General features: G+C 41.0%; 1 protein-coding gene across 4 annotated transcripts in view; it reads left to right on the top strand.

Annotated features, from left to right (window-relative positions):
* The window catches only part of Elmod1 (ELMO domain containing 1), a 59,453-nt gene extending 40,152 nt beyond the window's left edge, over nt 1-19,301 (top strand). For 2 of the 4 annotated variants that reach the window (XM_029482141.1, XM_029482140.1), the window contains exons 7-12: nt 2,334-2,467; nt 3,946-4,014; nt 4,456-4,479; nt 7,036-7,086; nt 8,571-8,704; nt 16,695-19,301. In XM_029482141.1, the coding sequence (XP_029338001.1) occupies nt 2,334-2,467; nt 3,946-4,014; nt 4,456-4,479; nt 7,036-7,086; nt 8,571-8,704; nt 16,695-16,867 (585 nt within the window). In that variant the 3' untranslated portion in view covers nt 16,868-19,301. The remainder of the gene's footprint in view (nt 1-2,333; nt 2,468-3,945; nt 4,015-4,455; nt 4,480-7,035; nt 7,087-8,570; nt 8,705-16,694) is intronic. The other 2 variants (XM_021172727.2, XM_029482142.1) reach the window with 1 other exon arrangement.
* Nucleotides 19,302-19,585: the final 284 nt, after the last annotated feature.

Raw genomic sequence — 19,585 nt, 5'->3', positions numbered from 1 at the left:
AACTTTGTGCTGATCTACTGTCTTTATTATCATTTGGAAATGGGGGTAAGAAAACTGAGACTGAGTGGTTAGTAACTGTGCAAGCTCACATCATTAGAAAGGCTCTCACGTACTGTGTCTTCAGAGGAAACCATGCCTTGGTCTGACCTTGTGTCTGCAGAACCTGGCCAATGTTGGTGTAGAGTTGCCCCAGTTCAAGCTCAGTCTTTAAGGTGGGCGATGACACCCCTGCTTCCTACTTCACTAACCTGTTTAGGACAAAAGTCAGCAAACAAAAGCCCACAGACAAATCCTGACCTCCCACCCATTTGTAGCACTTATGGTCTGTCACATAGCCATGTGGGAGTATTTCTGTTGTCCCTGGCTGCTATTTTACTACAAAGACAAAAGAAAGCAGTTACAGCAGAGCCAACAGAGCTCGCTGCCCAAAGTAATGTAAAAAGATCACGTGCAGGGTTTGCTCACCCAGTCTGTAGCTCAGCTAACCCAGGCTGGCCTTTAGTTCTCTGTGTAACCAAGACTGACCTTCAGCTCCTGGTCCACCTGCCTGCCTCTACCTGCCATGTGCCATGATGTCAGGCAATGTACCACCATGCCTGACATCGCTGTACCTTTAGATAAGTTGAACGGCTGTACTGGGACAGCAGCATAAATGTTGGATCTTAAGATGAAGTAATATTAGCATCATTTTCACTAAAACCACAACACGTGGAAGTGAACTGCAATGTGTGTGTGTGTGTGTGTGTGTGTGTGTGTGTGTGTGTGTGTGTGCACGCGCGCATGCTCATACACAATTGTGAGTGCATGTGCACATTTGTGTGTGTGACCATGGAGGTGAGAGGTCAACCTTGGATGTCACTCCTCAGAGGTCACCCACCTTGCTTTGTGAGACAGTGTTTCTCGTTGACCTGGAACTGGCAAATTCCAGAGTCACCTCCCTCCCTACATCCCAGAACTAGAATTAAAAGCATAAGCCATCATTCCAAACTTTTGTACAGAGTTTTGGGGACTCAATCTCAGCCTGGAGAAAAGGCTGTCAGCAAAGTGCTTACTGTGTGAGCATGAGGACCTGTAATTTAAATCTGCAGCATCCTACAAAATCTCCTTGAAGCTCACTAGCCATCTAGTCGAGCTGAATCAGTGAGCTTCAGGTTCACTGAGAGTCCGTGTATCAAAACAATAAAGGTGAGGTAAAGACCAATTGACTCAGTACCAACCTCTGGCCCCAGTCAAGTGAACAGACATGTGCAGCATCTATACACACACACACACCATGTGCTAACACATATGACTACCACATACACACACACAAAGAAATAAAATGTAATAATTAGAATGTATATAATATTTGTGGAACTGGAGAGATGACTCAGCAGTCAAGAGCCCTTCCTGCTCTTCCGCAGGACCCAAACTCAAATTCTAGCACCTGCATTAGGAAGCTTAGAGCTGCATTTATGTCTGGGCATTACACACTTACAGAGAAACACCAACACCAATACCTGTCCTCCATTGACCTATTTCTATCACTATGGTGTATGCTAAACCTAGTTGTCTATAGAAAACCTGGAAAATAAACTAAATTTATAATGCAGCAAAGAGTATAATGTTCTAAATTTGTATTTTCCACTGGTAAATAGAGTAGATTTTGAATGGGACTATTTTAGGCAACTCTTCAAGATGCTAATGTATTTTGAGGCTCACTCATGAACGATGTTGATGTTTCTTTATCTAGCTGTGTGGTATTTGCTCTTATGCCCATCACAGTAAGACCTAAGAAGTGAAACTCAAGCCAGTCCACTATTGTTTTTATTAATGGAATTAATATTCATGCTAAGCGTATTGGTGTAAGGTTTCTGTGGAGTTGAACACCAGGTGACCTCAACATTTTCCAATCTCCTTTTTCCTTGTAGATTTCATATTTTAGAGACCGCCCCCCAGAGCATTTCTGTGAGATATTATTTATCTCTTTACCTCACTTACTTAGGAACAAAAATGAGAAGGTTTAAAACATTAGACTATACATGTGTGCATCCCATTGTCTTCAAAGCAACAGTTCCACAACCACATTCTACGGCTCACCCTTGAGAAGAGAGTAAAGGCCTATAGCCTCTTGCTCTTAGTGTGAAATAACGTTTGGGGCTTTTTTTCTTTCTTTTTATCATCTAACCCAGATAAGTGTTGAGTCACCTTTAAGAACTGCTATCATAAAATATGTGCATATATTCACCTTTGAAAATCCCCTTGTCAGAATACAGCTCACAGCATCTGAGGCAGTAAGACAGGACACTTGTGTGTGCACACCCATGGATGCTTGTCTTTTCCTCTGTCTCCAGCTGTGGGAGTTCCTGAAGCCCAACACTCCACTGGAGTCTCGGATTTCGAAGCAGTGGTGTGAGATTGGCTTCCAAGGCGATGATCCGAAAACAGATTTCCGAGGAATGGGTCTTCTGGGACTTTACAATTTGCAGTGAGTAAAAGAAAGGATGGTTGAGCATTAGGGCAATGTGCTAGTCTGCTGGCCCTGAACCTGCAAAGAAAGGCTATCGCTTTCAAAAGTCACATCCCAGGAAGATGACGTATATCCTCTGAAGAGAGAATCAGGTTCCTACAATTTTTAAACTTGACAGCAGCTTACCTATAGTACAACAGACTTCATAGAAATGTTTAAAACAGCTCTTAGATATGGGTTTTTAAATTTTTTATTGTAAAACTTTAAGCCACATGCAAAAAAAAAAAAAAAAAGAAAAAGAAAACCCTCTTATATTGATGACCTAAACTCAAAAATTGCATTAGTTTTAGACCAAAAAAAAAACTTAGTGACAATCCTGGACCATTTGTCATCTCCTATTTCAATATATACCTCTAAAAGAAAGATAAATCCTGGGCCTTGAAATGTTTCAGCAGGGAAAATGGCGGGCTGCCTCACTCAATGACCTGAGTTTGAGTGAAAACCTATGTGGTGGGAGGAGAGAGCTGACCAATCAGCTGTCGTCTGACCTCCATATGTACACAGACACACAAAACAAATAAATCTAAAATGGCTGCTTTGAATTTCCCTGGACCCCTTTAGATTTCTATAATAAATTATGTAGGCATGCATTAGTAACTTTGCTATAGCTTTATTATTACCCATGCTAAATACTTTTATGAAGCGCTTTTGAGGTTGTGTGAGTTTTTTGTGTGTTTTATGGAAATTGATTGCTAATTCCACCCCCTAAGGCAGAAATTTAGTTGTTTATTAGCATCCCTAAGTCCTATGAGATGTTTTTTTTTAATCATCAAGAATCCAAAAACAGTGTGACTGCTTTCTAAGAAAGATGCATTTGATCTGGACACCCTGGCTCATACCTGTAATCCTAACTCTTGGAAGACAGAAAAGATCAAGGAGATTAGGGCTCATCCTTGTCTGTCTATGGGGTCGATGCCAACCTGAGCTGCAGAGGCACTGTGTAAGGGCAGGTGGAGGCACTGGGAAGAAAGAAAGGACAGAAGGAAAAAGGAAGGGAGATAGAGAAAGAGTGTGTGTACAAGACGAGTAGGAAAGGAAGTGAATGGGAGGGGAGAATGAGGGGAGGTGAGGAGAACAGGAGGGGAGGGCAATGGGAAGAGAGGTGGGAAGGGGATAGGAGGAGAGGGGAGAAGAGGAAGGGAGAGAGAAGGGACCTGGAGTTCCCTCGCCCCTTTACCATGTTGCTTCTCGCCATCTTTTGCCTCTGGGAGTTTGTTCCGTTCAATCACCTGATCCCTTATCTATAATGCTCAGTTATATACTTAGCTCCCTGGGTAGTAACGAAGTTCATAAGTAAGTTTTCAAGTCTCTTGGCTCCAGAAGAATGATGGTCTCATGCCAGTGTCTACCTTTGAGTGCCAAGTGCCCCTCACCACCACAAGAGGGTGGCTCTCTCATATGCAGACAGTGCAGTCACAGGTGTTCCTTCCCTACAGATATTTTGCAGAACGGGATGCCACCGTGGCTCAGCAGGTCCTCTCCGACTCTGTTCATCCAAAATGCAGGTACGTGTTCAAAATAAAGGTTGGATTTAGGATTTTTGGATTAGTAAATGTCATTTCTCACATGGATCTAACGAAGAATATCCAAAGAGTCAGCTCACAGGAAGCCAAGCTTAAAGTGCTCTCGCTAGCTCGGTTGACAGGTGCTAAACAAGAAGGTTAATACCTCAGACGCGCATTTCAGGATTTAGAATGTAGAGTGGTGTCCTTCAAGTAAGTGTGTGTCAAGAGTGTCAGGAAATCCAAAGGTGAGCATGGAGGGACATACCTGGAGGGAAGAATTCAGAGACAAGGAAGTGTTGTGTGGGCATAGAGGGAAATGGAAGACGTTAGGTCAAAGACCAACAGAGAAAGGACTTACAAAGGCTATTTTGCTTTCACGTTCAGAACTATGTTTACATCTCATTTACTTTATTTTTTTTTCCTCTGACTGAATACATGAAGGGATATCACTAAGGAGGAAATAAGGTATTTTTCTTTGTTTTTATGTTTTGTTTTACTTCTATTTTAGAATGAATAGGTTAAGAATTTCTAAAATAAGTACATTTATGGAAAACACTTAAAGGCAAACATCACCAACTTTTAATCTGATATAGTTTATAATTCATGGACTGCATTTTTTATGAGCTAAAAGCCAAACTGATCTAATCTAACGAAAGGTCAAGAAGCCAGAACTGTAACTGGCTTAAAGGACAGTTAATCCCTTCTTTTAAAAAGATGAACATCCCACACACATGACCTAATCTGCTCATGAGACATTTTACTTGGAATTGTTTTTGTTGTTGTTTATTGTTTGTTTGTTTGTTTGTTTTTGCATAGTGAAAATGGTGTTTGATTAGTATTTTTTTGAGACACAGCCACAGTCTCAAAAAAATTTATGTAGCTCTGGATGGCTTGGTGCTCAGTCTGAAGACCAGGCTGGCCTCAAACTCACAGAGATCAGCCTGCCTCTAACTCCTGAGCGCTGGGATTAGGGGTGTGCTTCGACACTCCTGGCCTTGATTGATGAATTTCCAATTCGATCTTATGAGAAGAGCTACTCTTCTCATAAGAGTTCCTTCTATTTTACCAGGTCCCATAGGATTTTATTTTGTCCTCCACATGATAGCACTTAATTATTACTAGCTAAATAAACATAAAGTTTTATTATGGTAGTCTTAAATTTCAGGAACCAGTTGACTTGGGTTTATTTCACTGATGTTACTACTATTTTCCTCCTGGCTCCATTTGGCTAAGGTTCATTAAATTACATTATTTTCCCAAACTTATGTTTATAATCTTTTATAAGATTAAAAATTTATTTTCTGTACTTTTATTTATTTAAAAAACATTAACATCAGCTAGCTAATAGATTACCTGATCAAACTGAAGCTATTTTAGCTTTTAAGTTTTATCTTCTGGATTGCATTGTGGAGCCTCTGAAGTCCTGTAATGAAAGATGGCTGAGGGTTTGTGTGTGTGTCTTTCCAAGTGGTGTTTCCAGATCAGAACCAGAAGCCATGGATAGTCTGTGATCTGGGGAAGTAATAATAAGCTTAAAATATTTTTGAATAATGATTGAAGGGAAATTGATTTCATCAGTGAGCCATCCTCAAGCAAGGGGAAATAGACAGAGGCTTCACAATTGTGGCTCCTTGTGACTGGAGAAACTGTGGACAACTCTTAAGAAGACTTGCCTCTGTATATGTGCTGTGTAGGAATCTGGTTTATCCCTCAAGCTACAATTCAGACACAGAGAAAGAGGCCTTTGTATTAGCTGCTTCAAAATGATGGTGAAGGTCATCAAATGTGAATCAGAAGGGCTTGAAAATGCTAATATATTTCTTTTATAATTACCTGAAAGAGATATATTTTGACCAATTATGGTATCATCATAGCTTCTATCAGACCCTACATATTTCAGGTATTCAAGAGTGAAACAAAAATATATGAACTAAGAATATGTTCCAAGATGCCCTTCAGCAAGCATGGTACATTATTGCCTTTGGGACTATTTATAGAGTCCTAAAGTAACTTGATGGATAAAGGTAGATGCAATTTTAAGAGGAGAATTATGCCTGTTGATTTTTGTTTGTTTATCTTGGAGATAAGTGGAAGCTACTTGGCCTTTTCTTACATTTCTAATGCAGACAAAGATTCCACTTAACAAATGTAGACACAAGATTTATAGACACAGTGTGGACTCACTTTCAAAGCTTTGTTGAAGAGAAAATGGATACATTTCATGAAATGTTTAAATTTCACATGCAATTCAATTCATTTTGAAGATGAATCTTTTTTTAGAAGTAAAACTTTCCTGGTGCCTCTTTAGTTTAGTTGTTAGTTAGGAACCACACTTTTAAAATAGGAATATTTTAACATGAAATCCAACAGTAATTTGGCTTTATACCCAGTCATTCACAGAGTAGAAAACACATGCGTTTAAATATCCTTTACTCTCTCTCTCTCTCTCTCTCTCTCTCTCTCTCTCTCTCTCTCTCTCTCTCTCTCTGTGTGTGTGTGTGTGTGTGTGTGTGTGTGTGTGTGTGTGTGTGTGTGTGCGCGCGCGCTATGTTGTGGTATTACATGAGTGTTTGCAGTGTGCCATTTGCCATTTGCTCTAGAAAATTCTTCCTTTTCCTGCTTGGATATATTTAAAAATTCCACGTAACTCCAATGCTAAAGTTTGTTTGTTTTTGAGACAAGGTCTCACTATGTAGCCCAGACCAACCTAGAGTTCAAAATCTTATGTTATGTTATGTTATATCAACATTAAAACTGTACACTATATGTTAGCTAAAACTGGTCAGTTTAAATACATCAACTCTAACAGCAACAGTGCAAATGGAGATAGCTAGGATTACAGATGTGTCACCATGTGGAGCTTACACTGTTGCTCTTGGCAGCAATATATTCAGACTTAGTGTGATCATGGGGTGACATGTATCTCTCTGTGTAGTTAACAGTTAAATATAATCATTCAAGGGGAGCAAGAGCAAATTAAGTATATTAAGTATTCATGTGTTTATTTGTTCTTTCTTTCAGCAAATTCAGCAAGACAGAATGGGAAAAGAAAAAGATGGATAAAGCCATTGGGTAAGTGTGGGCTTGTACATGCAAACTTCCAGCCCTGGCCCAGAGACAGCCACACTGGGCTTGATTCCCAGCTCCCACATGGTAACTCCCAGCTGTCTATAACTCCAGTTCCGGGAGATCCTATACTTGCCTCCATGTGAAAAGGCATTCACATGGCACACAGATACAACATAACACCCGATATCCATAAAAATAATAAAGCAAATTTTGAAAATTATTTTAAATTTTTACTTTAGGTACCTAGCAACATGGCTTAGGAGGAAAGGTACTTGCCACTGAGCCTGATAACCTCAGTTTGATTCCTGGAACCTATAACTAGAAAGAAAGGAAGCTCAAATTGTCTCCTGACCTACACAAACACACACACACACAGGTCATGGTACACAAGATCACATGCACACACCAGCAAATAAACAAACAAATTAACCAGTGTTATTAATGGTTTATTTAATTAGAATTATTTTTATGATAGAATTACAACAGAGAGAATTTAAGTATTCTGTTCCCTTTCTGTAAAAGAGGGACATAAAATATACTTTATGATGATAACTTAAATATCTGACATAAAAAGTTAAATTTAGAAAGGCACAGGCATATTGGCCAGAACTCAGCCTGCCTTACCACTTTGCACACCTAGAGTAACTGCTCAGATCTCTCCATTCTAGCCATTTCTCATTCACACATGTGCACCTACACTAAATTTCGGAATGTTCTATGTGTGTATCTTGCTTTAAAGTCTCTAAGAGTGTCATTTTAGCTAGCTATAAAATTACCAAAATTTAGTTAGCACCAAAATTTTCCATAATTTCTCTAGGAATCTTTTTAGCATATTTGAGTGGTGTCTTAGTTAGGGCTTTACTGCTGTGAGCAGACACCATGACCAAGGCAAGTCTTATAAGACAACATTTAATTGGGGCTGGCTTACAGGTCAGATGTTTAGTCCAGTATCATCGAGGCATGAACATGGCAGCATCCAGGCAGGCATGATGCAAGAGAAGCTGAGAGTTCTATATCTTCATCTGAAAGCTGCTAGCAGAATACTCGCTTCCAGGCAGTTAGGACTATGGCATTAAAGCCTACCCCCACAGTGACACACCTAGTCAAACGGGGCCACACCTTCTAATAGTACCACTCCTTGGGCCAAGCATATGCAAACCATCACAAGTGGTTTCTGTGTCTCACCATGATAAATCCTGCTGTAATAAATAGTCCTTTATATAAAGCTGTGTCAACTTTGGACACTGACCTACCACATATTTGGAAATGGAATTACTAAGTCAAAGCATGCACACTCTCAATTCTCTTAGAACATGCTACTGAAACTTTGTGGTAAAGTTAAAGGGCAAGACTTTTATATGATAGAGATGACCGGGTGGCTTGCCACTCTGATGATTTCATGGGGATTTAGAACCCAGGTTATCGGTTTTTGGAGTGCTTCTATCCCATGTTGCAACACTTTTGGATTTTGTGGATCCTACCTGCAGGTACTCCTTTGCAATTGTGGGCATCAATATCACCGACCTGGCATATAATCTGCTCGTGAGCGGCGCTCTAAAAACACACTTCTACAACATTGCCCCCGAAGCTCCGACACTGTCTCACTTCCAACAAACATTCTGTAAGTGTCTATTGTTTAATTATCAGTATGGGTTTCTATAGAGAACTCCAGACAAGGGTCACAGCCGAGAGGCCACTGTGAAGGAGCTACCGTAGGCCCTTTGAGGAAGTTCCTCTGCGTTTAACATGTTGTCTCTTGTTTTCTCATGAAACACCTATGCTTATACTTCTGGGCACCATGGATATTTCTTTTCCCCAGCTCTTATATGAAATGCAATGTGTCGACTTCAGGTCTGACCTTTGTCCGTCTCCCTTTGATCTAACATGGCTTAACACTGAAGAATGAAACTCTAAAGACAGCCTGGGTTGACTACGAGGTCCTACGTTTTGACAGAAATGAAATTCATAAGCAGATTAGAAAGTAATGTTGGAAGACTTGCCTAGAATATAGATTAAAAAGTTTTATGAAAAGTTTTGTTTTGTTTTGTTTTGTTTTGTTTTGTTTTTTAAGGAAGAAGGAAAAAAATCAGGCCAGTAAGATGGCTTTATGGGTAAGGAGACTTGCTGCTAAGCCTGAAGGTTTGAATTTGATCCCCAAGACCCACATGATAGAAGGCGAGAACCAACTCTCACAATTTGTCCTCTGACTTTTCCACATATGCACGTGCACACACACACACACACACACACATTTAATTAATTAATTAAAATGGTAAAATTTTAGGCCTGAAGGAGGAATTTTCGTATTTTAAGTTCTGAGCACTAACATAATAGATTAAGATCTACCAAACCAAGGTCTGTGTCACTGTGAGATATTATGACATTGTAAAGAGATGATCCTGAACTCTTCCAAAACTGTCACTCAAAAACTTTGGAATTGAGATTATACTAGACTTCTCAAGAGCAGCATTTTATTCTAAAACACCATGGAATGGCAACTACAAAAACTTAAGATGGGATACGGGAATATGATTTACAATTTCAAATTATATTCCCAGTCTCGCTTATCAAGTGAGTATTGAGTATCAAAATAGGAGAGACTTTTTTTTAAGTAAATGCAAGGTCTCCAATATTTTACTATTTCAATATTTCAGAGAACTCTTGAAAAATATAACATTTCCACAAAGTAAAAGAATGATTCTGGGAAGAATAAATGGACCTAGATAACAGAAGATCTTTCCAAAAGAAAAGTGAAGGGACCCTTCAGACAAAGGAAAGGGCACTGAGGAGGGTCCCACAAACAGGCTAAGAACAGTCATGGATTTTGACAAAACTCTGGAACTGAGAGAGTATCCACCATGCTCTAACACATCTAGGGTGTGTTTGGCATCGTTGGGGAAAGTGGTTTGTGGTTAAATGAGTTGGAAAACTAAGTATATGATAGAAGTAGGACGTTAGAACTTGGTTAAAAAAAAAAACAGTGGGAAATGAGTATAGCTGGGTCTGGGAACAGGAGCTAAACCCTTATGCACATAGGGGTTTCAAAAATAGCCCCCAAGTGGAATGCAACTTATGTGGAGCTGTGGAGCTGTCAAAAGATTCAGCCAATGCAAGTATAGAACAAGGGTCAGAATAGGAGAAGTTTCTGTCTTTTGTGGGGCTTTGTTTTCCCATCAAAACGTATTAAGCTATCCAGTGCCTAACAAGGTTAAGTATAACTGATAAGAATGAAAAGGATATTTAAAGAAATCTTTACTTTATAACTTGTCAGTAGAAACGTTAAGTCCCTCACAAGACATTTTGTAGCGCCTGTTTTGACTACCGGGTGATTATATTCACTCCTATAACAATTCACTGCAGATCAGAGTGTATACTGAAGAATACTGGCCTCTAACAACAAACAAGCACAACACACTGGGAAGTAAAGACAGTGTTTTAAAACATTGCAAAGGTATATTGCTGTCGTTGCCCACCCAGTCTGAGAGGCAGCGAGAGCTCCCTAAAGCAATGCCACTTTCAGTGAATGCCAAAGGGTGAGCAGCAGGAAGTAAAGTAATGGGCACTGAGTGATCCAGCCAGAGATGTGCCAAGGACACAGACCATAAAACAGGAGAGCATAGCAGATCCAAGCAGTATAGTAGAGAGGGAAGTGTTAATTAGATATGATACGGGAAGTGTAAGAGAAGAATTTGGAACGGACCCTAAAGAACTTTGAGCCAGCTGGGCGTGGTGAAGCACGCCTTTAATTCCAACACTTGGGAGGCAGAGGCAGGCAGATTTCTGAGTTCAAAGCCAGCCTGGTTTACAGAGTGAGTTCCAGGACAGCCAAGGGCTACACAGAAAAACCCTGTCTGGAAAAAAAAAAATAAAAGAGAGACTTTGAGCCACATTGGAGAACATAAGCATAACAAATAAAAGCGTGTGCACTGTGTTTCCTTGGCCTTTTATAAGTTGCCCTACCCTGTGCTTTCCATCTTCACAAAATCATGGAAGCTCTTGCAAGGGAAAATACAATGAGATTAACTTGAGGCAAGCCAAAGATAAGTTCCTCTGGGGAAATCTATTCAGAGATACAAAACGAACATTTCCATGAGACACCTTAGAGCCCTGATGACTTAGAAGAGATCTGCCTACAGACTTTTAACTCATCTGCTTGGAGCTAAAAATCAGAACCACACAGCAGCCAACATCTCCCTCTCAATGCCAGGAAAAAACTGGCATTTAAAGGGTAGGGATAGATGTTTTGTTCATTGGTATATGATCGGCTTAGTAACTATAGAGTGGATGGATGGATGGATGGATGGATGGATGGATGGATGGATGGATGGATGGATGGACAGATAAGATTCTACAATATTGAATGATCCTCTTTTCAGGGAGAAAAAAGGGTGTAACTGATATGGAAATGTTTTAGCATTACCCAATTGATAGGCTTTTCCAAAAGGCTCCTAGCCCAGATAAGAAAGCATAAAGCAGAATCGTATTTCCCAGGATACTCTTCTTTCTTGTAGAAAGAGCAGCAGTCCCTAACAGACTGGGTTATGGACAGAGAGAATAGGCATCGTTAGAAGAGGCACACTATGCCCTGGATTCATTGTCCCTCCACTGGGCATGGTCACTTCTGCACATCTCCCCTGTAATATGCTTGCAGTTATCTGTGTCCTTGCACATTCCTTTGCTTTCTACTAACAGGGAGGATGCAATGAAGCAAAGCCAAGACACATTTAAGCAGCAATAAATATGCAGCAGGCTTCAGATGGTGAGGCAAATTAGTATTCAAAACAAGTATTTCGTCTAGAGGAAAGGAAATAAGAATGTAATGGCTCTATCGTCCTGGCTTTACAGTCTTGGTGAAAGCTGCACCGCCAGGGCACTGTGTTGTAAAACTGACATCCAATCTGAAGCTCCACTGAACACAGAGCCCAGCTGTAATGGGGCAAGGCTAGGTGTAGTGATCAGAGGAAAGGACAAGCACAGAAGAGGGAGGGGATTATCTTTTCTCTGACCTTCATGAGAAGAAATTATTACATAGAAACAAGCACCAGCGGAACAGAAGGCACCGGGAGAGGCAGCCTGTGCTGATGATGGGATGACAGCCTGTTTCAGTCCTGGCATCCAGCTGTTCACTGCGTGACTATGCACTGTTCAAGCTTCCTGGCTGAACCCAGTGCTCACATCTGTAAGACGGAAATATAAAATCTGCTTGGGCAACCCACAGCACTAGGGAATGAATGAAATTGAAAGCTAGGAGCATTAGATTGACTCTGTTTTCTCCCTCCCCTTCCACACTACTTTGTTAGCTGTCTCAGATAACAAATCATTGTCAGAAATTGAATACCCATCTCGCTCTCTCTCCAAAAGACAGAGAATTAGGAAACATGAGAACTCTACCCTTTTCTTCATCCTCAGTGCCTAATAGTGTATCTGTTACAGACATAATTGGTAGATGGGTCAGTCAGAAAACTGGCCAAATGAATCTTTGAATGCTGTGCAATAGCACATACATGAGTAGAGTCATATGTAATTTGGGAGCCAGGTCACCATTCCTGTATTTTATAGCAACCATGTTATACAGTCTTTCTCCATTTTCCTGATAACATAGGGGGAGTCTTGGGGAATCTGTCTACAGGAATAGCAGTTCACATCTGTGCTTATAGAGGAAGTATAATGAAAATGGTGTCAAATTGTGACGCACCATCGCTCTCGGAGATGGTCTTCTGTAACTATGTGCACAAGAGAAACATGGAGGGAACAACTTGTCTGAGTTCTTCTAGAACTGTGTGATGTGTTGCACCCCCTTAAGAGTAAGGTGGGTGTCTGCACAGAGTACAAAATTGGGCATCCTTCTGTGTAGTATAGAAAATAGACCATTCATTAAAAGGGGCTAGAGTTGCTACATAGTCTGGTTTGATAGTCCACAGCATACTTGTGCATCAAATTATCACATTGTACCATGGATAGAGAGTCAAAAAATCAAATTAAAAAGTTGGTTTTAGCAGCATTTGTTTTTATCACTGTCAACAGGAGTATGCTAATGAGATGGGTGCATCATGGATGATTTTAATTTATAATATTAGGAATCTGACTCTCACCCACAGCTAGACATTAGGCAGACAGAATGTGAGGAATCTTGTGGAAGAGGGGAGGAAGGATTGCAGGTGCCAGAGGGATCAAGGACATCACAAAAACATTGCCTGCAGAATCAACTAAGCAGGGCTCATGGGGGCTCACAGAGACTGAACCTACAATCTGGAAGCCTGTATAGACCAGCACTAGGTCCTCTGCATATACATTATGGTTGTGTAATTTGGTGTTATTTGTGGGACTCGTAACAGTAGGAGTGGGGAATTATCTCAGACTCTTTTGCTTGCATTTGGGACCATTTTCCTCCTACTGGGTTGCCTCATCCAGTCTTGATATGAAGGCATATACCTGGGTTTATTTAACTTGTTATGCTATGCTTGGTTGGTATCCCTGAGAGGCCTATTCTTTTCTGAAGGGAAACAGAAAAGTGGATATGAGAGAAATGGGGGCTGTGGGGAGGGACTGGGAGAAGAGGAGGGACTATGGTCAGGGTGTAATATATGAGAAAAGAATAAATAAATAAGAAAAAAAATCAATCTGACTCTCCTAGCAAGAATCGCTCAAGTATGTTTATTTGAGCTCAAAGCCCCACTGGGGAAAGTGTCTATGTATTTTATATATTAAGAAAAGAAGAAATTATGAATTCTCATTCATTTCTTTTATAACCATATCAATTGAACCATTCCTAGAAAGAGGCCTGGGGTGGGGGGTGTAAAACGATGGAGTCTTCTGGACCTAAAGTTTTGAAACTTCAGTGATGTGTGATGCTTCATCTCGTTGAATCTGGGTAGATCTGCACGTTTAACAAATCACTCCTGGCTATTCCTGAGATATTTTAGGACCTTTTGTACTCGATGAAATGGACAGAGGATTGAGTTCTTTGAAGTGAGTAAGATGCAGGGATCAGAAGAAATAGTGCTAAAACAAATAGGACAAAAATTCTCTAGCACTCACTCACTGCGCATGTGCTATGGTGGGAGGGCCTGCCGCTTAGCCTGAAGTGGAGATGAGGGCTGGGCACAAAGCGCACTGCGAGTGTCAGAGAAGGACCACGTTTGTTCCATGAGGCATAGGCCAACAGCTTTCTGCTCTTGGGATGAAGCAGGGGAATTACAAATTAAAGTCTAGCCGGGGCTACATACCAAGGCCTTTTAAAAATACAAAAACCAAATTATTCCCTCATCTATGTAACTGTCAGTGTTGTTCCTAGAGATGCCCAAGCCTAGAAGCAGCCTCAGGGCAGGTCATATGAGTGGATACAGATAAGGCAACTCCTGGGATGGGTAAGATGCAAGATGGTGGATTGATTTGCAGCTTTCCTGGTAGTCAGTTTATGTGTAGCTTCAAGGCCTGCTGGGTAAGGGGAGTGAATATCTTCATCAAAAACGTTAATATGCAGTATTTTCCATCAGCCTGAAAGAAGTAGAATGGGGATGTCGTTTACCCAGTAGAGTGTTCTCCTAGTGAAAGACCCACAAAGTGAGGACTCCCCCACGTTCTGACTCAGGAGAGGCGACACCCCAAAATCACCAACGAGAAACGATCTTGCTGCAAACTGCAAGAGGATTTTTATTCAAGAGCGCTCTCGGGCCCACGGTCATACACCACGCAGGGGTAGAGGACTGTGGCACCCCAAGTAGCTGGATAAGGGGGTATTTAAAGGAAGAAACCACAACTCAAGGAGGTGGGGAGGGCGTTGTTGGAAAATACCAAAAATACCAGTTAAGAGTCACAAGGAAGTGCAAAGTCACAAGTGTCAGGTTATCTCTCAAGACAGTTTCTAAGAGCCCCTAACAATCTAAGAGCCCCTAACAATAGCACATTTGCATTGCAGGTTCCAGTAATGGTCAGGGTGACTTTCTTTGAATGAACACTCTTTGAACCCAGGAAGCGGGTGGGTGGAGGAAGGAATGTCGCTATCTGTTTTATGACCAGCACACCTCGGAGCACTGAGCCACAGAGGCCACATTCCCAAGCTTGGGCCTAAAGGCCTAGAATTTTGTTTTTATGTTTTACTTCTTTCACTAGCACATACAAGGCCCTAGGGTCAATCCTCAGTACTACATAAACCAGGTGTGATAATGCACTGGGGAGATGCAGACAGGAGAATCAGGAAAGCATTCAAGATCTTATGCAACTTAGTGAGTTCAAGGTCAGACTGACTTGCAAGAGATCTTGTCAAAAGAAAGAAATAAAGAGAATAAATAAAACAGAATAGACAACCCAAAATAAATATAAAATAATTGCCCCCTGAGCCATTTCCCCTATGCTTTAGTGACTGAGTTCATAAACATGTACAAATACACCTTAACATGCAATACAGGGGGGATGAGAGGGTGAGAACGGGTGGACATCGCAGTGTATATAGAGGAAGGACATCTCAAATACTGTGCAGTGAGATAGGAATAAATGATGTTTTCAAACTGTGTATAGGACTGTGTTGAAAGTAGTTGCATATGTTGTCCGTTACACAGGAAAAGCTACTGGTTTTCCTTTGGTTTTCCATTGAATATGCTTGTTCTGTAAGGACTCTGCAGCTCAGACTTGGTTTGCAATTCTCACTGTCTCATAGTAGATGACTAAATGCACCTGTAATTTAAATACCAAGTAGGCACTGTGACCCATCTGCAGTCCCAGTGCTCAGAAGACATAGAGTGTGGGACCAACTAAAGTGGCAAGTTCTGGGTTCAAGTGAGAGGCTCCACCTTGACGTATAAGATAGAGAGAAGACACCCATTATCCCCTGGCTCCACAAACATGTGCACACACATACACACACCCACGTACCTGAAAACACATGTACACAAATAAATGTAATTTTAACAATTTGAAAATATTTTTTGAAATATTTGAAAATAAAGGTGTGGTGGTGCAGCCTTTAACCCAAGCACATGAGAGGCAGGGGCAAGTGAACCTCTGTGAGTTGAGGCCAGCCTGATCTACAGAGCGAGTTCCAGGCCAGCCAAAGACCTTGGAGAGAGAGAGAGAGAGAGAGAGAGAGAGAGAGAGAGAGAGAGAGAGAGAGAGAGATATCAAGGTTGAGCTAGAGAGATGGCTCAGTGGTTAAGAGTTCTGATTGCCCTTCCAGAGGATCCCATTTCAATTTCCAGCACCCACATAGCAGCTCACAGCTGTAACTCTAGCTCCAGGGCATGCGATGCCCTCTTCTGGCCTTCAAGGGACACCATAACCACATGGTGCACAAACATACATAACAGGTAAATACTCATAAACATTTAAAACTTTTTACTTAAGAAAAAAGAATATGTTTCCAACGTGATTCATATTCAAGAGGTGACATCATTTTTTTGTTCTCCTGCTTTGTAGAGTAAAAGTTTTCTCTCATACCAGCTGCAAAAGGAGGAAATTATAAGCAGCTTGGTAGCTTCTACTCCACTGATCTCACTAATACTTGGTGTTTGCTGTGACATCCATGGAGACTGTTCTGGTCTAACTCTTCCACTGAGGATTGGAATGTGACTAAGGATGATAACCTTGCAGGCTTATTACTGTCTTGTCCCTAACAGGCTATTTGATGCACGAGTTTCACAAGTTTTGGATTGAAGAGGACCCCATGGACATAATGGAGTTTAATCGTGTGAGGGAGAAATTCCGCAAGAGGATCATAAAACAGCTGCAGAACCCAGATATGGCGCTGTGCCCGCATTTTGCTGCATCGGAAGGTTTAATCAACATGTAGTGCCCACACTGGTTTCAATGGATACCCCAGAACACTGCCTCATTGTCATCCTAGATCTCTGCTTAGGTGACAGCTCACACACCTAATGCACATAAGTGACTATATATATATATATATATATATATATATATATATGCATGCCTTTTGGTACAGTATTTTCATCTCTTGGTCATTATTCCAAGATTCCCCCAAAATCACCATTTCTGGAGCATCAACCCTCCAGTGATTGCTCACATTGTGGCATTGTGCAGTGTTAACATCTGTCCTTGGCACCCAGGTATGAAGAAAGTTTTCTATTTTTTTAGATTTTTTTCTCCCCCCCCATCATTCCATATTAAAAATGTATAGTAATTCTCTAGCTGTAATTTGTATGTAAGAGAGTTAGCTGAATCTCGTTCTGTGTTCATATTTATTAAAATGTCTCACGAAGACCGCTGCTAGCCTCTCAAGCTGGACCCTTGCTTGTACCTCATTTGGGTAAAGCATAAGACTTTTAAAATAATACAGACACATGATAAGCCAAACTCTTCCTGCACATATAACTGCACTTCACCAGAATGTAATGAGGCTATAAGAAATTAGCTTAAATAGGAGCCATCCTTGTGTGAAATCCTGCCGAACTGTAGCCTAACTTAACCACAGTTGCAACTGTGTCGTAGTCATCAGGATAGAAAACTACTACTATTCTCCCATCGCTTCATGGCTTGGATGGCTAAATATGCGTATGATGCTCGGAGCCCCCAGAAAAGAAGCCATATCTTTCCAAGGCTGCAAAGGGTTTCTCACTACCTGACTCTTGCTGAACCCAGACTTAGTTCTTAGCACTCCCCAGATCTGAGTATCCTTGCTTAGGGGATTGAGTGCTGACTGGTTTGTTTCTATGTTGAGGGGCAATATTTTAAAACTTTTGGCAAGGAAATGTGTTAGAACACAGGAACCTAAGCAATGATACCATGCAATATTTCCTGAAATTAGCATCCTTATATCGGCGGAAGAAGTGGCTTGGAAGAAGAAAAACAAAATCATCCTCAAACTGCTAAGAATCATCTTCTTTAAAATGTAATTTAGTTTGGAATTATGACTGTAGTCTGTTGAATAGTATTTACCATGGTATTTCATACCCGTGGTATTTTATACTTTGGGACTATCGATTTTAGTATTATTAGATGTTTGTGTAATCACTTGCTTATTTAAATAAATTTTGAGTACTGCCTAACTGTCAGTATATGAATAAATTGCATATCATTCTACAGTAATGGAGAGTGGGTTTCATTCTGATGTCTGTGCCCTTTATAGGTCTTAAGATATGCAAATATGTGACTGGGTAGAATGTCAGTGACAAGAAGCTGTTTGTTTATAAACTACTGCCTTTCAGAGCAGCCAGGTGTAATTCAGAATGTGCTATGGCTGAGAGATTCCCTTAATCTTGAGGTCCGATGATGCTTTCTCTTTTTTTTTCATTTTTGACAGCATCTCATTATGTAGCCCTACCTGACTGTGTAGACGAGGCTGGCCTGGAATTCACATAGTCACCTGCCTCCATTGCCAAAGCACTAGGATTAAGACATGCATCCCCACTTTTTCTTCACTACTTACTGTAAAATCTGACTTGACTACTGCAAAACATCTGCTATTTAAAACCCCTCAGCTGCCTGTGGTTGCTTAGTGGGAATTCCCCGTTCTATGATTCTGCCATCATTTATCTTTCCATCCCAGAGCCAGGTGGTAACCTTCCTACTTCCTCTCCTTCAGCCTGCGCGCTCTGTTAGACAGTGCAAAAGAGAGAGTCGGTCAACACTTAACGCATCCCAGGAATAATGTCTCTAGAAGAAGGAAAAGCTATTAGCCAAGTAGGTGCTTTGCCTTGAGCACAACAGTACTTGCACCTGCAGATGAAGGCATGGCACCACATGCTGGCTAGACCACATCTGTGTACTGCCTCTGCCTATCTAATGTAGAACTATAGCAGCAATGCACCTTGATGGCATGGGATTCTTCGCTCAAGTTATTCTGCTCTGGTGGAGATAGCAGATGTTACAAAGCTAAGACATTCCCTCCTGGTTCCTTGGAAGCGTTCCAATGGTATCTGAACATGGCCACAGGATTTTAGGATGAGCAATCACTGCCAGATCCCTGGATGTGTTATTAGCCTCCTCGTTCACACCTCATTGTAGAAGATGCATTCTACCCAGTAACCCAGAGCAAGGTGAGAAAAAGAAAAAGAGGTTTCAAAAAGCAGCAGAGACATGTGATGTATGCTATGTGTGGATGTGTTTCCCTGGAGTATTTTTAGCTTGCTCATGTTTATTCCACTGAGCAAGGGTTGACCGCATAGAATGTAAATTGTGTAGCATGCTTCCTTCAAGGTTTCCAAAACACTACTTGATATATGATTTTTAAAACACTCTAGTTTGCACTACAGGGGGAAAAATAAAAAATACTCTTTGAAGTATCATTTCTGAAACTTGAGCCTTTGGCTGGATTTTTTTCTTCTCCAAGTACTTGTTATTGTGCTAGAGTGAAAAGCATTTGCCTGGCAATCCATCATCTTGTCTGTGTTTGTGAAGAAACTTAGATAGACATCATTCCAAGGACAAAGCTGGGGTAGTTTTACATCCTCCAAATCAGAGAATGTTTGAGAGAGAGAGACAGAGAGAGAGAGACAGGCAGACAGACAGAGAGACAGAGACAGAGAGAGAGACAGAGACAGAGAGACAA

This window comes from Mus caroli, chromosome 9, assembly GCF_900094665.2.
Source record: "Mus caroli chromosome 9, CAROLI_EIJ_v1.1, whole genome shotgun sequence".
NCBI classification, from domain to species: Eukaryota; Metazoa; Chordata; class Mammalia; order Rodentia; family Muridae; genus Mus; species Mus caroli.
This window is presented reverse-complemented; position numbering and strand designations above follow the sequence as displayed.